Below are 19,014 nucleotides of genomic sequence, written 5' to 3' on the forward strand. Positions count from 1 at the left end.
TATAACCATGCTTTCTCATCATCATAGGTCGAGTGGATTCTCATCCACTCTACTCACCCTATAACTAGTTATCACTTCAGCATAAGTATACATTAGTTCCAGTCAGCATAGCAGCAATCTATCAAGGTTGCTCCTCATTGTAGTGTGTGTGTTGTATCACCACTACCTGATGTCCGAAGGCGCCCATAGCAGGTTAGCGGTCTGGAACAAGATAGAACCGAAGGCAGTAGTCCACTGTGGTCCGGGGATCACTTCAAGCATCAAGTCAACACACTGGACACTCGTGTTGACACCACCAACCTTATCACCAACACCATCAACCTCATTATCATCAACACTCACCAACCTTATCACCAACATCATCAACCTCATCATCATCAGCACTCACACCAGACCTTGGTGTCATCATAACCGAAACATTGATATTGATCATGCCAAGCTACCCCTGAACGGAGTGTCCACAGAGGTCAGCCGAAACCTACGATAGTATATACAATGAACGCCACCTGCTGTCACTGCGCAACTTGATAGTCACCGATACCGAGACAATAGCTGTTGCACAGTTTGATAGTCACTGAGTATCTCGACAGACCGACCTGGGTTTCAGGCGCGAGACCCCTGACAGCCAGAAGCTCTTTGGTAGTCTCCTTTGCATGAGTAGTGTTCTCATTTTCTCCCCTAGACTCCTATTCATCCTTTCTACACATCCATTCTGTCTGCTGTTATATCCAACTGTCATCTGCCATTCTATGCCTCTATCATATGCCCATTTGATTGCATCATTGCTTCACCACTCCATGCCTTGGTTGGATCGTATTGCTTTCAGACTCCTTCCCATCTGGGTTTCGAGATATGTTACTATCATCTTGAGTTTTGGGAATGCATGGCTCTTCGGTAGTAGAGGCTGTACATACACATACTTGCTATGGTCATCAACCAATACTAGTGTGCATGTGTATTCAGCTGAGTGTGACAAATCAACTATCAAGTCAATGTGAATGAGATCAAGTGGGGAAATGGATTTCTCTCTGCTACCTTGTCCCATTCAGGCTGTCATGCTCTTAGATTGAATGCATTGCTCACACATTTGAGCTGTATCCAGATTCAATTTAGCTACATTGTCACCTTTTAATAGATTGTTGATGGCCCTTGACTCATGCTCCTTCATCTGTCATTGAGTTTGTTGACAAGAGGTTAACATTGAGATGCCTGACATATAGTACATTGCGGAGTAGTATATCTCTGTTACTTGTTGATATGTTGACATCTCCAATAGCTGTTGCTTCCAAAACCTCGCTTCTGGCTGTGAACACACATTTACAACAGGTTTTGGGATTGATGAGCATGCTATGAATGTTGACCATATGGTAACTGGCCCCTGAGTCCAGGATCCAACGGGATCTTTCTTTTGGATCTAGAGGCCTTTTCCAACTTGGTGTGAAGGAACACCATGGTTCCTATTTGGTCTTGGTGAGGGGGGAATTTTCAGGGATGGTTACTGTAGCATCACACTGGCTAATTCCATGTCCTGGTCATTTGCAAATCCAGCACCAAAGCCATTGAGGCCGAGCAGCAACCTTGGCATTGGTGTTATCTCCATCTTTCTCATCCCCCCCATCCTTCAGGGTTGGTTTGTCTTGATCATCACTGCTGGCAACTCTGGCACTGGCTTGGCAGGGGTCAACCTTCTGAGCAGGGTAATTCTCAATTGCAGATTGCCAAATGGTTAGTGCAGTGGCGAGGGTGCTAAAGGTGAGCTGGCTGATGGTGGCAACCATTTCCTTATACATTGGATGGCAGATGGTGCACTTCTGCAAATTGGAGAACAAAGTATCATCGGCAAAAGGTTTTCCCAATAGGCTGCTTTCTGTCTGGATTGTCCTGATTTCTTGAATGAGTTTTCAAGCATCAGAGTTGAACATCCTGAGCTCACCTAACTGAGCAATGAGGGCAATCCAGCATGAGGTTGCAGTGGCTTCATTGGTCAGGCCATTTTCGATTTTCTTCCAGACCTGACTGAACATATGGTGTTCCCTGATGATGTCGAGAATTAAGTAGTTTACATTATATTCCCTGGTGGTGTCGATGGTGCCACGTACTGTGTTCATCAAGGCATCATCAAAACTCTGTTTCCACTTGGGGTGTTTCTTATCGTATGTTCCCTCAAGATGTTTCATGGTGTAAGGGACAGATCAGAGAAAGGACTTGATGTGAACATTCCAACTATAGTAGTTCTGTGATGTGAGCTTGGGCACTGGCTCGAGTAGCTTCACCAGGGTGTGGAAGTTATATTGCTTGCCACTGCTGTCTTGGTCGGAATCAGAACTGGTTTCCTCATCATTGTCTATCACTTTGACTTCTGTCTCGTTGGTGACTTCATTATCAGCGGCTCGCAGCTGGGAAACTTTACCCTTCTTGCCTCCTTTAGTTCTACTTGCACCAGCCTGTGTCTCAGTGTTGTCTACCATAATGGTAAGGGGTGGTCCTGGCTGGCTTGATTGGTAGAGCTTCAGATTCTTAATCAGTTGAAGATATACAAGTCCTGTACACTAAGTTGGGCTACTGACAAGCACCTAACATGAGTGTATAGTTTTCATGTAAAAAGTCTTAAAATTTAAACTGTATGCTACTATGTATATGGTTATGTATATATACCTGATGATCACCTCCAAAGTTCATCAATCCATGATGAGTCACCTCTTATTGTTGCCCCTGAGTTGTGATTTCCTGTGTGTCACTATGACAACGTATGTGCATCCCACACATGTTGCCACTTATGCATGGCTCCTCTTAATTGAGAACTAGCTCGTGTTCCATGGACTCCATATTATTCTGTGAACCCCATTGGGATGCCGACGCATCTTTAACTTAAACACACCAAACAATCAATTTCTACCGAGTTTCCGTTTCAAGCATGTTCCTTTCTCCTCTCTCGCACTTGCATTTGTATCACTATCATAGCTTTCAATCTGATTCGTTGACGCTCTTCAACGTACAAGACCATGGCATCAACATGCGGAGTGAGGGGGGGGGGGGGGGGGGGGGGGGGTGGGTGTGCAGTCTGCAAGTCAACGCAACCCAAGGCCAGTTTGCTGCATTGAGCTGAGCCGACAGTGCAAGTAAGAATTTTCGCAAGTTAGATTTGATCAAGTCACAGAAATTGAGATGGACGAAAAATTGGCTGCCTGTTTTTTTGACACGTGTAAAAGCTGGCAGTTGTCGCGCGAGAAGAAGAAAAGCGTCTCGATTAAGCGTTGTTGGCTGCTGTCGTCGTGTCACAAATGCATTTGCCGGGACCGTGCAAGAGCCTCTCGACGGCTCTCTCTCTCATTCGACACACTTGTTTGAGTCTCTCCGGGTTGACTTGCAGACATACAACCACATCTCAGCCTTGGTGATTCACCAGCTTCACGTCATTCCCCTATACACTTGGGCGCATTCAGCTGGACACGAAGGTAGCACATCTCATCATCAAGAGCTTTCCAGCAAAAACACCGACACATTGTTGAGAAGAACATCGACTCATCTCGAGATCGGCGCAACAAGCACAAGGACCTCCTCCCCCCTTCTACTTTGAGTAGAACAAACCGACAAGATGGCGCTATCTATTTTTGTGCCCATCGGCTACGTTGCCACGTTAGTGGTGTCGATGCTAGTGTTTTCTCGCATCTACCGCCGACGATCTGCGCTCAACATGGCAAAGTCATATCAACCATGGTTCCCTGAAGGACACGAAGCAAGAGACATTTACCAGACATTGGTGGCTGCAGATCCACCGGCACCAGAAGCAGTGCTCAAAGCGGCGTTGCTGAACCGAGCTATGACGGACGTACGCCGCATCACGCGCATGCGCGACGACAAGCAGGCACTCGGAACGCTGTTGGAAAAGGGATCGATCGGTGATGAGACCATGGCAAGATTTGCATTGGCTGAAAAGGAGCTCGAAGCCGAAATCTTGGATGTCGTGTCGGAAGCCAACACTTTCCGCGAAGGGTGGGGTCAGTTGATCTTCCCTACTGCCAGCGAGATGGTTGCTCACCTGAAACACAAGGAGGTGTACTACGAGATTCAGCGTCAACGTGCTGCGGAAGTCAAGAAGCTCGAAGACGAAGGGAAGCCTGTACCCAAAGCGACGGTGGAGCTGCCACCACTGGTGACACCGTCCGGAACTAAGATCGAGATTCAAGGCGGACCGGCTGCGGCGGGTGGACCTGCTGTTGCTGGTGAACCGATGCCACCCGGTGGAGGACCTGTACCTAACGGACCTAATGGGCCTGGGATCAGCTTGCCTATGACTGGATCTGGAGCTGACGCGCGAGTGACGTTGCCCAATGGTCTACAGATTCACCCAGCCCAATTGGCTGCTATCATGCAAGGACCACTTCCACCCAACCTTGCACCCCAGCAGGCTGCGATGCTGATGCAGGCACGTGCGCAGTTGCAGGCATTGCAAGAACAGGCGATGGCACAAGCACAGGCTCAAGGACATGAGCAAGATGAAGAAACAAAGGCAGTTTCGGGAGCAAGAGAGGAGACACTGTCAGAAGCAAAGAAAGAGACAAATGCGGCGCCTGCTTCCAAGACAGCGACTGTGGAGGATGGTGGCGATGATGCCTAGTAGACGCAAGGTTCTCATTCATGAAGAAGGTTGGAAGACGCTTCTCCGAATCCATCACAGATGGGTTCACTATCATGTTTCATTCCCACAAGCTGAGGTAATGCCAACACACATACGACACACACCTATAGCATCGAGAGCACCACGATCCCGTCCGAACCAAGTGCTTGTGGGGACAAGAGAGCAACGTCGTTGACGTCGTCGACGGCTGTATTTGTGATTTCGAAAGCATCCAATGAGAATCACCATATGACGAAGCACGAATCGCAGCTACGGCCTGACCCGACGGAAGCCTGGATCCGTGTGGGTGCGAAATAGGCCCATCTGACCATGTGACCCCTTCTTCGAGTGGGAAGACATGCATAGATCGACCATGGAAGGTGGAGTGGTAACCTTAGATTGAGCGTTGTGATCTGTCGATGGTCGGAATGTTTGTTTGATGGAAATCAGATTCTCAGCAGCGTTTAGTGGTGCAATTTAGTAAAAGTATGTGACTTCTACTTTGATCTCACATACTTCGCCAACTTCACTCATTCAGCTATGCACCATGTAGGCCCAAACTGACTGCTGCAATAGGCATTGGCATACTGGCTACCAAACATCCAACATAGTTTCCCTGTTACATTTCAGCCTTATCATCCTTGTACAGTCCCTGTGCATAAGTTTGAGGACAATTGGGTAATTTCCCAATTTAGCCAGTTACCCTGCATTTGGGTCATTGTTGTCATTGAGCAATAGCACTACCATCATACTAATCAAGAACACTTCAAACACTGATATGGTCCATGGCAATGAGCTCTCTACAAGCAAGCATGCTTCAATCATTGCAATGCATGATACTGGGCTGCCAATTTGACAAATTGCAGAGCTAAGTGGCATTTCCAAGACAGCAGTTCACAAGACCATCCATAACTTTAAGGAGCATGGTACCTTCAAAACAAAAGCACTATCTGGCCATCCATGCTCCTGGACAGCTACCTTGGACTGATACCTTCAGCATGAGGTACTCAAAAACCTGTTTCTATCATGGCAACAGCTGTCAGCAACACTTGGTGGCATTCCAGTTGTGCAGCTCCAGAACACAGCATACCAGGCCAGTATTAACTGCTGGATTGCACTCTGAAAGCTGTTTCTGACAGCCAAAAACTGGCATAAACATCTAGAATGGGCCAAGGCTAACAGCACAACTGATTGGAGGGGTGTGCTGTTCACAGATGAGGCAGCTGTTGAGGTTGGCTACTGGCCTGGACACACATGGGTTAGTTGCTGGAAAAACACTCGAGAAGGCATCAACAACATGGTTCCAACATTCTGTTCCAGCTGTTTCAGCATCCAGGTATGGGCCAGCATTGCATTCAACCTTAAAACCCTGTTGATTGTGCTCCCATTGGCTCCAAGAAAGAAGCAGCTGGGGTTGGCTAATCAAAGGGATCCTGCCAAGAACCTCACAGCTGTCAGATATTGCAATTGGATCATTGATGGCCTGCTTTGGGATGCTGTAACTGCTGTTAGTGCATACCCTGACAGCCTGTCAGTTGTTGAAGACAGCAGCAGCTGTCATCAGGCTGCTATCTGCAAGCAACAGTGGGCCAAATACCACATTAAGATGCAGGAACACCTGCTGGCTTTGCCAGACCTTAACCCTATTGAGAACATATGGTATGTATTCAAAAATTTGCTTGGTAAGCACTTGCCAGTACCAAAAACATGGGATGAACTTGCCAGAGCTGCAGAGGAGGTGTGTGTCAGGGGTCTCGCGCCTGAAACCCAGGTCGGTCTGTCGAGATACTCGGTGACTATCAAACTGTGCAACAGCTATTGTCTCGGTATCAGTGACTATCAAGTTGCGCAGTGACAACAGGTGGCGTTCATTGTATATACTATCGTAGGTTTCGGCTGACCTCTGTGGACACTCCGTTCAGGGGTAGCTTGGCATGATCAATATCAATGCTTCAGTTATGATGACACCAAGGTCTGGTGTGAGTGTTGATGATGATGAGGTTGATGACATTGGTGATAAGGTTGGTGAGTGTTGATGATAATGAGGTTGATGGTGTTGGTGCTAAGGTTGGTGGTGTCAACACAAGTGTCCAGTGTGTTGACTTGATGCTTGAAGTGATCCCCAGACCGCAGTGGACTACTGCCTTCGGTTCTATCTTGATCCAGACTGCTAACCTGCTATGGGCGCCTTCGGACATCAGGTAGTGGTGATACAACACACACACTACAATGAGGAGCAACCTTGATAGATTGCTGCTATGCTGACTGAAACTAATATATACTTATGCTGAAGTGATAACTAGTTATGGTGAGTAGAGTGGATGAGGATCCACTCAACCTATGATGATGAGAAAGCATGGTTATATACCTCTTCACAGCATCACCAGCAATGCTGCTCCTGCTCTCTCTCCAGAGAGTACCTTCTTCATTGAGTACTGCTCAGGGGCCTCTCCTGCTTGGCACCCCTGTGCCTCTTGAGTGGTGTCGACTCCTTTGACACTGCTCCTCCTCCTCATGACCTGGTGTTGACTCCCTCAACACTGCTCCTCCTCCTCATGACCTGGTGTCGACTCCCTCGACACTGCTCCTCTTCCTCGGGACCTGCTTGCCAGTGTCCTATGACTCTTGTCTCTCAAGCCCCTGAGTGGTAACCATCTGAGCTTGGTCCTCTTCATGGCTGTGCCTGCTCCTTGAGCTTGGTCCTCCTCGTGGCTGTGCCTGGTCCTCCTCGCATGTGGCTCGGTTCTCCTTTGCATGTGAGTCCATAGGAGTCCATGGTCTCCATGGAGACTGCACTATGACCATGCTCTCTACTGGTATCAACTAGATCTTCAATACCTGTGCTCCTTCCATATGAACCAGTGACCCTCCTGCTTCTTGAGCATCCAGGCCCATGACAGTGTGGAACACCCAGATCACACTCAAACATATCAACCCTGTGATCAACTCACTGGAGCATCATGTGGAGCAAGTGCTTACTAAGCATGGAGGTCTGCTCAAGTATTAGTCAGCTCCGAGACTCACTGCAATCAAAAGCTCTTCTTTTGAACTTGCTCACTGTGTGTTTTGCTCAGTCTGACACTTATGAGAGATCACTTCTCCAAGCAGATGGAAGGTATTCTATTGGACAGTTGGTTTATTGTATATTGGACCCTGTCCCCAAACTTTGGGCAGGGACTGTATCATACATGTGTACACAGATTGCTAGAAGACATATATACATTTGAATCATCTTGTACTTAGTTCATGATCATCATTGCAATTGATACTTGTGATCAACGTTATTTGCTGCATGCTCTTCAACAGATTAAGAGTCTGACTGCTCCTGCTGTAGGATCAGTGCCTTTGCCTTGCTCACAACACTATGTGCTGCTGAGCAGTCGCAAGATGAGGTTGTGAATCGATGGTATTTCAGAGACGAGAGAGGCTGACAATGACGAGAGTGATATCCTATTGTGGTCACGAACATCCCGGCCGAGAGGCCAAGATGAACCAGACGCGTTACATCCCCCCCTCCCAAAGGATGCAGAGGACAGTTCTTATGTACATGATGATGTAGACAAAGGAAAGATGGTCATAGGTGCTGGAACGAAACTGAAATGGAGACAGGAAGAACGATACAAGCTGAGAGACGAGATCTTCGAAAAATGCTGTGGGAAAGAGCAATAAGAACAATGAGGTCAATCGAAGTTGCCGTTGGCAGGAGGTGCCGAGATATGGTCAATGACGATTTTGAGTCGATAGGCGAGATCAGGCATCGACATTGGAATGCTGCCTGCCTGGCTTGTGGACAAATTCCATTGATTCGAGGAATGGCAACAGATAGGCCTGGAGTTGTTCAATATGGCAAGTGAACTGGCACATGCTGGGTGAGGGGCTTTGAAGGACTGCACCAAGGGGAGCATGATCAGTGACAACTGTGATCTTGATGGCACCCTCAAGGAAATGTTGGAAGGAGTGAATGGCCCACTCCAAGCAGGAGATTTCGAGCTTGAGGCCAAGGAGTTTTGAGTTTGCTGGGGATGTCATGGTGGAAATGAAGGCAATTGGGTGTTCAGACAGAGAAGAGTCGAGTGTGTGGGTGAGTGCTGCTGGCGTCGACCCTTGTTTGTGGTGCCAGTTGTCATGGGACTAGATGGATGCACAGGAAGAACAGAACTCATATGAAGAGATCTGGTGCAACCATCATGGATTGGGCAAAAGTAGAGTTCCAACAGAGTTCAGTGAGATTGGTAGGAACAATGGCTCTATGACATAACTCATTGTGATTGGTAGGAGCATGGGTCTTGTTACAGGAGTAGAACCAGCAGGAAAGTAGAGTTCTGACAGGGATCAGTGAGATCAGTAGAATCAATGACTCTATGACATAACTTGTCATGGTTGGTAGGGACACAGGTCCTATTACAGGAGTCAGTGGAATCAGCAGGATCACACTTGCTACAACAGGCCTCATGGGAATTGGTTCAAGAGAAACCTCTATTGCCAATACAGCAAGGGGATGACAGAGAACAAGGGCAGAGTTGCCACCATATGAAGCAGGGACCTTGCACAATGATGAAGTTGGTGCAGGCCGATGGGTGCTGGCAACAGGAGGGAGATGTAGGGGTGCAGGTTGCCACTCAGATGAAGTGGGAACAGCCCCTGATGATGGTGAAGTAGCACAAGGGCCATCCATCCACAGGAAGAGAGGAAGGCAGTGCCAACGAGCAGCAGCCCAACGTGGATGGAAAATGGTAGGAAGGATGAGGAGGAGACATAGGGTTGAGGGGGCCTCACAGAACAGGAGCAGTGTCATGTCACAGGGTCAGTGGATCAACATATGAAGTGTGTGCCAAATTGATCTGTGGCAATCATCAGGAATCAATGATCTAATTGGGTTGGTAGCACATATGACTTGTGAGATCAACCAAACTCTGGGATCCTGGTTAATCTCACAAGGATTGATCAGAATCAGCCTGATTGGCATGTCTCAGCAAGTCAGCTGTCATGAGCAAGCATCAGGAGATTCAGGAAGGAGGATACTGGCATTAGAAGGAGAAGCATACAGGAGATAACCACATGCAGGAGTGGGGACCAAGCTCAGCATCATGTGGATGGTTACCACTCAAGGGGTATGTGCATACAGCCATGTAGGACCAAGCACAGAGGTGACCACATGATCAAGGGGGCTTGGCAACAGGGCTCAACAGGTGGTTAAGGGATTCACAAGATAAGGTCAAGAAGGAAGTTGCTGGTGAGGAAAGAAGGAGCTGTGTCAAGTAGACCAGGGATTGTCTATGAGGAGGAGGAGCTGTGTCGAAGGGGTCAACACACATCACCAGGCAAAGAAGAGCATGTGTCATGGGCCTGAATGCTCAGGAAGCAGGAGGGTCACTGGTTCATATGGAAGGAGCACAGGTATCGAAGATCTAGTCAATACCAGTATAGAGCATGGTCGTAGTGCAGTCTCCATGGAGACCATGGACCCCTATGGAATCACATGCAAAGGAGGACTGAGCCCATATGCAAGGAGGGCCAGGCACAGCCACGAAGGGGACCAAGCTCAAGGAGCATGCAGATGGTTACCACTCAGGGGCTCGAGAGACAAGAGTCAAAGGAACCGTCACCAGTCAAAGGAGAAGGAGCAGTGTATAGGGAACTGGCAAGCAGGTCCTGAGGAGAAGGAGCAGTGATGAAGGAGTCGACACCAGGTCCTGAGGAGGAGGAGCAGTGTCGAAGGAGTCGACACCACTCAGGAGGTGTCATGGGCCTGGATGCTCAAGAAGCAGGAGGGTCACGGGTTCATATGGAAGGAGCACAGGTATCGAAGATCTAGTCGATACCAGTAGAGAGCATGGTCGTAGTGCAGTCTCCATGGAGACCATGGACTCCTACAGACTCACATGCAAAGGAGGACCGAGCCATATGTGAGGAGGGCCAGGCACAGCCATGAGGAGGACCAAGCTCAAGGAGCAGGCACAGCCATGAAGAGGACCAAGCTCAAGGAGCATGCAGATGGTTACCACTCAGGGGCTCAAGAGACAAGAGTCAAAGGAACTGTCACTGGTCAAAGGAGAAGGAGCAATGTATAGGGAACTGGCAAGCAGGTCCTGAGGAGGAGGAGCAGTGTCGAAGGAGTCGACACCACTCAGGAGGCACAAGAGTGCCAAGCAAGCAGGATAGCAAGGAAGAGGAGCAGTGTCAACAAGAGGCACAGGGGTACCAAGCAAGCAGGAGAGGCCCCCTGAGCAGTACTCGATGAAGAAGGTACTCTCTGGAGAGAGAGCAGGAGCAGCATCGCTGGCGATGCTGTGAAGAGGTATATAACCATGCTTTCTCATCATCATAGGTCGAGTGGATCCTCATCCACTCTACTCACCATACAACTAGTCAATACTTTAGAAACATAAGTACTCATTAGTTACAGTCAGCATAGCAGCAATCTATCAGGGTTGCTCCTCATCGTAGTGTGTGTGTTGTATCACCACTACCTGATGTCCATAGGTGCCCCATAGCAGGTTAGTGGTCCGGATATAGATAGAACCGAAGGCAGTAGTCCACTGTGGTCCAGGGATCACTTCAAGCATCGAAGTCAACACACTGGACACTCGTGTTGACACCACCAACCTAATCACCAACACCATCAACCTCATTATCATCAACACTCACCAACCTTATCACCAACCCCATCAACCTCATCATCATCAACACTCACACCAGACCTTGGTGTCATCATAACCGAAGCATTGATATTGATTGTGCTGAGCTACCCCTGAACAGAGTGTCCACAGAGGTCAGCCGAAACCTATGATAGTATATACAATGAATGCCACCTGCTGTCATTGCGCAACTTGATAGTCACCAATACTGAGACAATAGCTGTCGCACAGTTTGATAGTCACCGAGTATCTCGACAGACCGACCTGGGTTTCAGGCGCGTGACCCCTGACACTACCTCTGTACAGAGTGTCAACAGTGGTCAGTTGAAACCTGCAATAGCAAACACACTACTACATCTTTGGGTGAGAAAAGTCATAGAGGCTTCTCTATGACATACCTCGACAAGAACAGTAATAGAGAGCACTCTACCACATATCTTGACAGGATCTGTAATAGACACATTTCTATTACAGGTATCAGGTTTCTGGTGCGAGAAAATCTGCTGTAGAAGCCTTCTATTACTGTTCCTGCCAGAATCTGCTGTAGAAGCCTTCTATACTCCTTTTTGCTCAAATAGCCTGTAATTGAGAGTTATCACAAAGTCCAACTAACTGCCATGGACACTCCATTCAGAGGTAGCTCAGCATGATCAATGTCCAATAGTTTGCCTTTTTGGATAACACCAAGGTCTTGTGTGGATGAGTTTGTTGTCAGGGGTCTTGTGCCTGAAACCTGATATCTGTAGTAGAAACATGTCTACTACAGATCTTATCGAGTTATGTGGTAAAAGGTCAGGAATGGAGCGGTGTCGCTATTTGGCGGCATGCTCCATAAACTGTCCCACAATAAAAAAAAATCTCGGCTCTTCTTCAAAGCACAATTTTCGCATGTAATGTCAATATCAATTACACAGTTTGGAGAGAAGAAGCAGGGCTTTCAGATGATATCAGACAGTGTGGCAATCAGACATATGGCTATTGAGCATTGGAGTGATGTGTGGTGACATGTAAAATCGTGGGACAGTTTACGCGCGAGCTGTATACTGTTCATTGTCGTGTGCTTGGTTTTTATGTGACATCACAATCACAATTTGTGATCAACACTATTTGCTGCACGCCGTACAACAGGAATTGGCCTCACTTGGGGTCGGTGGATTAGATGTGGCGTATGTGTGTGTGTGTGTGTTGCACTAAGAAGAGAGAGGCTCCTTCTCCCATCGACCAAGCTTCACCGAGCTCGACCGAAACCCACCAAGGCTTGGACACAGATATACTTGGCGAAGGGTTGCTAGTTGAAAGGGGTCTAAGCGACTTTTTGCGAGGGGCCGATGCTCTGTATCGATGGCTCGATGTTGGAGCATTCAAGCAAGGAGGGAGCTCTGTTTTTACTGTGGTGCGTTGCGAAGCTCTGATGCAGCGGCACCTATGGATTTTGCAACTCAGAGCATCTTGCGCTGCTTCGACCCCGCGTGCCAACAGAGCTTCCTTAAGGATTTGCAGAGTCTTTGATTCTGATTTGTTGCTGCTCCTGTGATGCTGTGACAACCGCTCTCTGGAACTCCGGAAAGCCGTCCACACACGCGCAGACGCACTTTTTCTTTTTCTTTTTCTTTTTTTTTTTTTTTTTTTTTTTTTTTTTTCTTTTTTTCTTTTTTCTTTTTTCTTTTTCTTTTTCTTTTTCTTTTTCTTTTTCTTTTTCTTTTTCTTTTTCTTTTTCGCTCGATTACGCTCTAATCACACTTGGTTGCCTTGCCAAGAACCGGAACAGAGAGACCCTGAGCATTGCCAATCACATCCTGATCACTCTTCACCCCTCGTTCAGCGTTCCCAAATCTCAATTGCATCCTTCGTAACCACCATTGTTATCGCCATTGTCGTCACCCACCATCCACAAAGCTCAGTCGAATGGCCCGGCAAAGCTCATCATACCCACACCTCTGCCAAACGCTGATTTCGAATTTGTCCGCTTCAACACAGAGCAGCATACCCACTGGCAAGTTTGCCTTTGTTCATCTGCAATCACGATCCGCACGGCAGCTCTCTCTTCCTCTCTCCCTTTCTTCCTCTGACCGGCTTCTTGCCAGCTCGATTCGCCGTGTCGCAAAGCCGGCTCAAGTCGGACGTGTGTCAAAGGCATCATCACAACTTCCGACAGATACAGACGTCTCTGCTAGTTGACACGATCCAACAGCCATTGCGCCCGTCCCTCTCTCTTCTTCTCACTTGTCTCGACCACACCGACGGGACAACTTGCCGACAACAGCTTCGAGCCAAACCGCTCCGACATCATCCCTACATCGTGCCCATCACACTGCGGCCTCATCTGCAGCTTTCATCCTAGCGACGATACCCTTACCCTGCTGCGTCAATGCTCACCGCCCTCGAATCTTTCGACCGTATCGCACTTCTCTCCCCCGATCTCAGCCACCTGTGAGCGTGCTACATTTCGACATTCGCTCTTTCCACCTGCTCCATCCAACTCGTGTTCAAAAAATCACGCCTTATCGCATCTTTGTCATCAAAAAGAGTACCTGCGCGCTCAGGCCGCTCTTCTGATAACCTCCTCGCCATGGCGTCGACTTCGACTGCCACTGCCGCTTACGGCAACGATCTGGCACATGCACAACAACATTCCTCACAAGTCCCTTCAACTTACCCTTCGCGCACCGACGATACTGCTCTCAGCACAGCCGATGACTCGGACGATCCCCCATCCTTCTTTGTTCGCGCGCTCTACGACTTTGAGTCCAACGATGCCAGCTCGCTCTCCTTCCAGAAAGGCGCTCTCATCGAGGTCCTCACTCAGCTCGAATCAGGCTGGTGGGATGGCCTTCTCGACAATCAGGTCCGAGGCTGGTTTCCATCGAATTACGTGGAGCCTATTTCGGATCAGGAGGTTCAAGTGGAGCTCATGGCTCGTGCTCAAATCCATCCCAGCTACAGCTTAGGCCTCAGCTCACAACCTTCCACCGAATCCGACTCTTTCTCTCGCCTCGCTTTCGGTGCCGGCTTCGATGGTCTCCAAGCACTCATCAAGGGCGATGGCATTGGCAATAGTGATGCTTTCAGCCAGCTCGCGGAAGCAGCAATGCTCGACCCGAGGAGACGCATGTTCGATCTTGCAAGCCCAAAACTCGCCGACAACGCCGCCATGCACCAGTCCGATGCATCACCTTACCGACCTGCTCCAGCAGGCTCTGGTCAATCTGGCCTTCCAGGCTACTCGCATTCCAACTCCTACTCTCTCTCTGCCGACCAGCTTGCCATCGAGCGCGAAAGGGCCAGAGCCGCTTCTGTATCCAACCCGCTAGCAGGCAGCTCCGCCGCATCTCCCTCTCTCGCTGCAGCTGCTGCTGCTGCCACTGCAAGGCCCAGGGCTGCAACCGGCTCGCAGGCCAACTTGGCCGGCGGAGACACATGGGTTCAGAAGACATCTCAACGTGGCCAAACCGTATTCTATAACACAAGAACAGGGGCAACCTCATCACAGCTGCCTCCAGGCGGATCTGTTGCGCAATCAGAAATGGCAGAGTCCTCGTCGAGCAGATCCCACACGCAAACGATGCTTCGCGGCGTATCTTCAGGACAAAACAGCGCTATTGATTCTCGCAAGGATCTGCAAGGCTCCAGTCTTCGACCCGATCGTAGTAGACCGAACTCGCTTGCGACCAGCGCAGAGTCACACCCCTCTTCCACCAACAGCAGCAGCACCGCCATCTTCCACAACGGCACTGCTCCAGTTCGAGCGCCTAGCAGCAATACCGCCGATCGCATGCCGGATCCCAACTCAGTGCCCAAACCATGGAAGCTACGCCTCACAGACGATGAGAAGTACTTCTTCTATGTCCATCGCTCTTCTCAGGAGATTCGCTGGAATTATCAAGATGCCAAGACCAAGCTCACCATTCTCTCCAATATCACCCCTCGCAGTCGGTCGCCACGGCAATCGGCTGGCCCAGCAGCCACAGCGAGCCAACACAGTAAAGGCGCTTCCAGCTTGGGTGCTGAACTCAACCTTGCTCGGGACGTCTCGGCTCTCAATCTCGATTCGGATGAGTCCGACTTGGACGGTGATGTGAACCCTCGACTGCCAGGCAAGCCGCCAAAGAGGTACTCCGATGCAACACGCAACGGTGGTTCGGCGACGAGTCTTGCTGCCTTTGCTCACCACCCAGTGCTGTCGCCTCCCAAGATTGCGCCTGCCACTCTGCTCCATGAAGAGACAGCTGCTTACGAGCTGCAGAAGGCGCTGACACCAGCCCAAGTCCGACCCGTCAGCTTATTGGTTCGTCGCGCCAATGAACATATCCGTCAATTGGCAGCCATTGCTACCGAGCAGATCGGCACCAATGGCTTGACAGAGTCAGATGCATCGATTTGGAGCTTTGCAAGCGGAGGCGTCTACCTTCCAAGATTGGCTCACACCACCGCCAGTGTGGTGGCTGCCATCAGAGAGGTGCTGTACGCAACTGGCTCTCTCTCGCTCTCCATCAACGATCTGGCTTCCATCTCCAATCTTGTCTCACCACACGCAGCAGTAGTGGATGCCATCAGGAACCTTCCAGATTCGTCAAGCGGCGTGAAGGACTTGAATCTCAACCTGTACTCGAAGATACTACACACGCTATACACATCCTCGCAAGGTTCTGCAGACACTGCTTCGCTCCACCTGTTCGGCGCCAACCCCAAAGACTCGGTTGCTCCCATTCCTGGCAGCCTTTATCCCATCGGACGCAAGCTCAACGCTGTTGTGTCCAAGCTCGTGCTCTCTTCACGTCAAGTCATAGACCATACCGTCACCCTAGCTTCGTCGCCCACCTCTGGCATGGAGAGCACGATGACCGAACTTGATGCAGATGTCTTTTCCAAGCTTTATCAGTGTCGACAGCGCTTGCGCGAAGATGCGCTCGAGCTCACGCGCACTTTGCAGAGCCTGAGCTCAGAAGCTGAGAAGTCGAGAAGCACTGCACTAGGTGCAGCGCACAGCCGCGGATGGTTGCGTCGAGTTGAGGGTAGTCTGGAAAGTGATCTTGGTCTCAATGGCGTCGGTCCAACATCTTTCGGCAGTGGTATGGCTGCCGGATGGTTGGGCAACGGCTTTGTATTGCCCTCCAAGTACGAGGTCAACCTGATCAAGGCGGAGCAAAAGGGATCGAAGAGTAACAACCCGTTCGACCAACGTCGAGATGCCGAGTCCGCCGTGGTTCGAGGTCTGCTCACCTTGCGCCGTATCCCAGAGCAGCGCCTCGACCAGCAAATACTGAAGCAGCTCCAGTACTTCGCTTCTCGCCTTGATACTGTCCAACAAGCGCTTGCAATTGGCAAGACGGGCAGCCCTGCTGCAACAAAGTCTGCTTCGGCCTTGCTGTCCCACTACGGCGCTCTCGAGGCTCTGATTGAGAGCATCGATCTCGCTTCTGGCCTCGATGTCGATGGGCCGAACACTAAGGAAAGCAAGTTGACTCCGATCAACGAGCGCAATGCCGCAAACGCTGCCAAGGCGCGCGATTTAATGCGGCGATTCGTGGCGCTTAAGCAGGCTGCTTACGATGCCTCTTGCGCCCTCTTCATTGCGGTCCAAGAGCAGAGCTCTTCAGCATCGAGCGCAATCGTGGCGCAGAAACAGGCTGTCAAACTCGTCAAGGTGACCTCAGCCGTGGTCCGAACACTTGAGGACCTCGCCAAGGTCGCGGAAGAGCAACTCCGAAATGCGTCCCCCTTCCTCGGTGCGCGTGCCTCGGTGTACGGATCCGAAGACGGCGTCACTATGCCTTCCACTGGCGTCTTCTCTCGCAAAGTCAACACCTCCAGCAACGGTCTGCACGAAGAAGTGGGAGAGCTTGCACGATACGACAGGAGCAATGGAGAAGAAGCAGAGGAGGAAGCCGAGTTCATGTACCTCGGTCCTGGCATCGCTGTGCCCAACGGGCCTAGAGCGAGGTCAGGTAGTCGAGCTACGACAGCTTCGACGACCAACTCTCCCGTCACTAGTCTGGCACCTGGCCGTGTCGGCTCCAATCAGGCCAGCAGCTACCGTCAGCGATCCACTTCCGTCACTACTGGAGGAGGATCCGTCCGATCCATGCAATCGTACACTGATGCATCGAGCAGAGTTCTCAGCCGCAGAGGCACTCTGGTCGATGGCCAAGCTGCTGAGAGCATCGACGAGGACGGCGAGTCTGTACGCACTGGCAGTGGAAAGCTACGCAGGCTGTTGGGTGACGACGCACCTTTGTCGCACACCATGACTCAGGACAGCGAGAACAGCGTCAACACTGCCAACACCATGTCGACCACTGCTCGGCGCAAAGAGGACGAGGTGCCGTGGTTCTTAGAACCCGACTACATGGGCGATGACATTGTCATTGCTCAGGATGGTTCGGTGAAGGCTGCTACTCTCGAAGCACTGTTGGCGCGTCTGACGATGCACAACTCGTTCGATGCTTCCTTCAACAACACATTCTTGATGACCTACCGATCTTTTACGACGACACAGACGTTGCTTGACTTACTGGCCCAGCGATTCCGCATTCTTCCGCCCGAGGGTCTCAACGAGGAAGAGCTAACGCTGTGGACGGAAAAGAAGCAGATTCCGATCCGACTGCGTGTCTTTAATGTCCTCAAGATGTGGCTCGAGATGCATTTCTACGAAGGCGAAGACGAGCCCTACCTCGACCAAGTCCGCCGTTTTGCAGTCGAAGAGATGGGCGAGGCTGCTTCGATGAAGGCTCCCTCTCAGCACTTGCAGAGGTTGGTGGAACGAAGACAAGGTGATGGAGAGCAAATGGTTCGCAAGATGGTCTTGCCTACCTCAGTGCCTGCTCCGATTTTGCCGAAAAACATGAAAAAGCTCAAGTTCCTGGAGATTGACCCGTTGGAGATTGCTCGACAGCTCACACTTATAGAAAGCCGACTCTACAACAAGGTCAAACCAGCCGAATGTCTTGGCTTGAAATGGACGAAGCCAGGTAATGATGTTCATGCGAAGGGCATTATGGAGAGCATCAACACTCACAATCGAATCTCTGCTTGGGTTGCAGAAACCATCTTGCAGCAAGAAGATCTCAAGAAACGTTCTGCGTTGATCAAGCACTTCATCAGCATCGCGGATCGTTGTAGAGGCTTGAACAACTTCTCGGGCATGTGGGCTATCGTTTCTGCCCTTTCGACAGCACCGGTGCATAGGTTGAGAAGGACGTGGGATGCGGTTTCCCAAAAGCATGTTCTCGTCTTCGAGTCGTTGGAGAACCTCATGTCTGCAAGCCGCAACTGGGCCAACTACAGAGAGACGATACACAAACTCAATCCTCCTTGCGTTCCTTTCTTGGGTCGATACCTCGGAGATCTTACCTTTATCGAAGACGGGAATCGCGACAGACTAAAGGAGAACGACAAGCTGATCAACTTTGGCAAACGACAAAAGACAGCGGAGGTCATTCGAGAGATCACGATTCATCAATCTACTCCGTACAACTTGGCAGTAGTGCCGGCGTTGGAGAAGTGGATCGAGAGCAATTTGGTGGATGCAAGATCGGCGGATGATTTGTACGAACAGAGTCTGGCACTGGAGCCGAGAGAGAGGGAGGATGAGAAGATTGCACGATTGTTGCAGGAAAGTGGATTCTTGTAGACTTCTCCCGTTGGGAGAAGAGGATCATCAGACATGGAGCAATGCAAAACTTTGCACACTCAGACACAGACCTTGGAACTGATTGAGATGATGCGAGCTTGAACAACAGATTGTCTTGTGATCGCAAG

At 50.0% G+C, this 19,014-nt stretch overlaps 2 protein-coding genes across 2 annotated transcripts; both read left to right on the plus strand.

Annotated features, from left to right (window-relative positions):
* Positions 1-3,595: 3,595 nt before the first annotated feature.
* UHO2_03801 (uncharacterized protein) lies at positions 3,596-4,618 on the plus strand (the record flags this gene model as incomplete). Its single annotated transcript, XM_041554407.1, has 1 exon — positions 3,596-4,618. One exon carries the CDS (start codon positions 3,596-3,598, stop codon positions 4,616-4,618), a length of 1,023 nt encoding a protein of 340 aa, XP_041410341.1.
* Positions 4,619-13,825: 9,207 nt separating this feature from the next.
* On the plus strand, positions 13,826-18,886 carry UHO2_03802 (uncharacterized protein; the record flags this gene model as incomplete). Its single annotated transcript, XM_041554408.1, has 1 exon — positions 13,826-18,886. The coding sequence occupies one exon, from the start codon at positions 13,826-13,828 to the stop codon at positions 18,884-18,886; it is 5,061 nt and encodes a 1,686-aa protein (XP_041410342.1).
* Positions 18,887-19,014: the final 128 nt, after the last annotated feature.

This window comes from Ustilago hordei, assembly GCF_900519145.1.
Source record: "Ustilago hordei strain Uho2 genome assembly, contig: UHO2_contig_06, whole genome shotgun sequence".
NCBI lineage: Eukaryota > Fungi > Basidiomycota > Ustilaginomycetes > Ustilaginales > Ustilaginaceae > Ustilago > Ustilago hordei.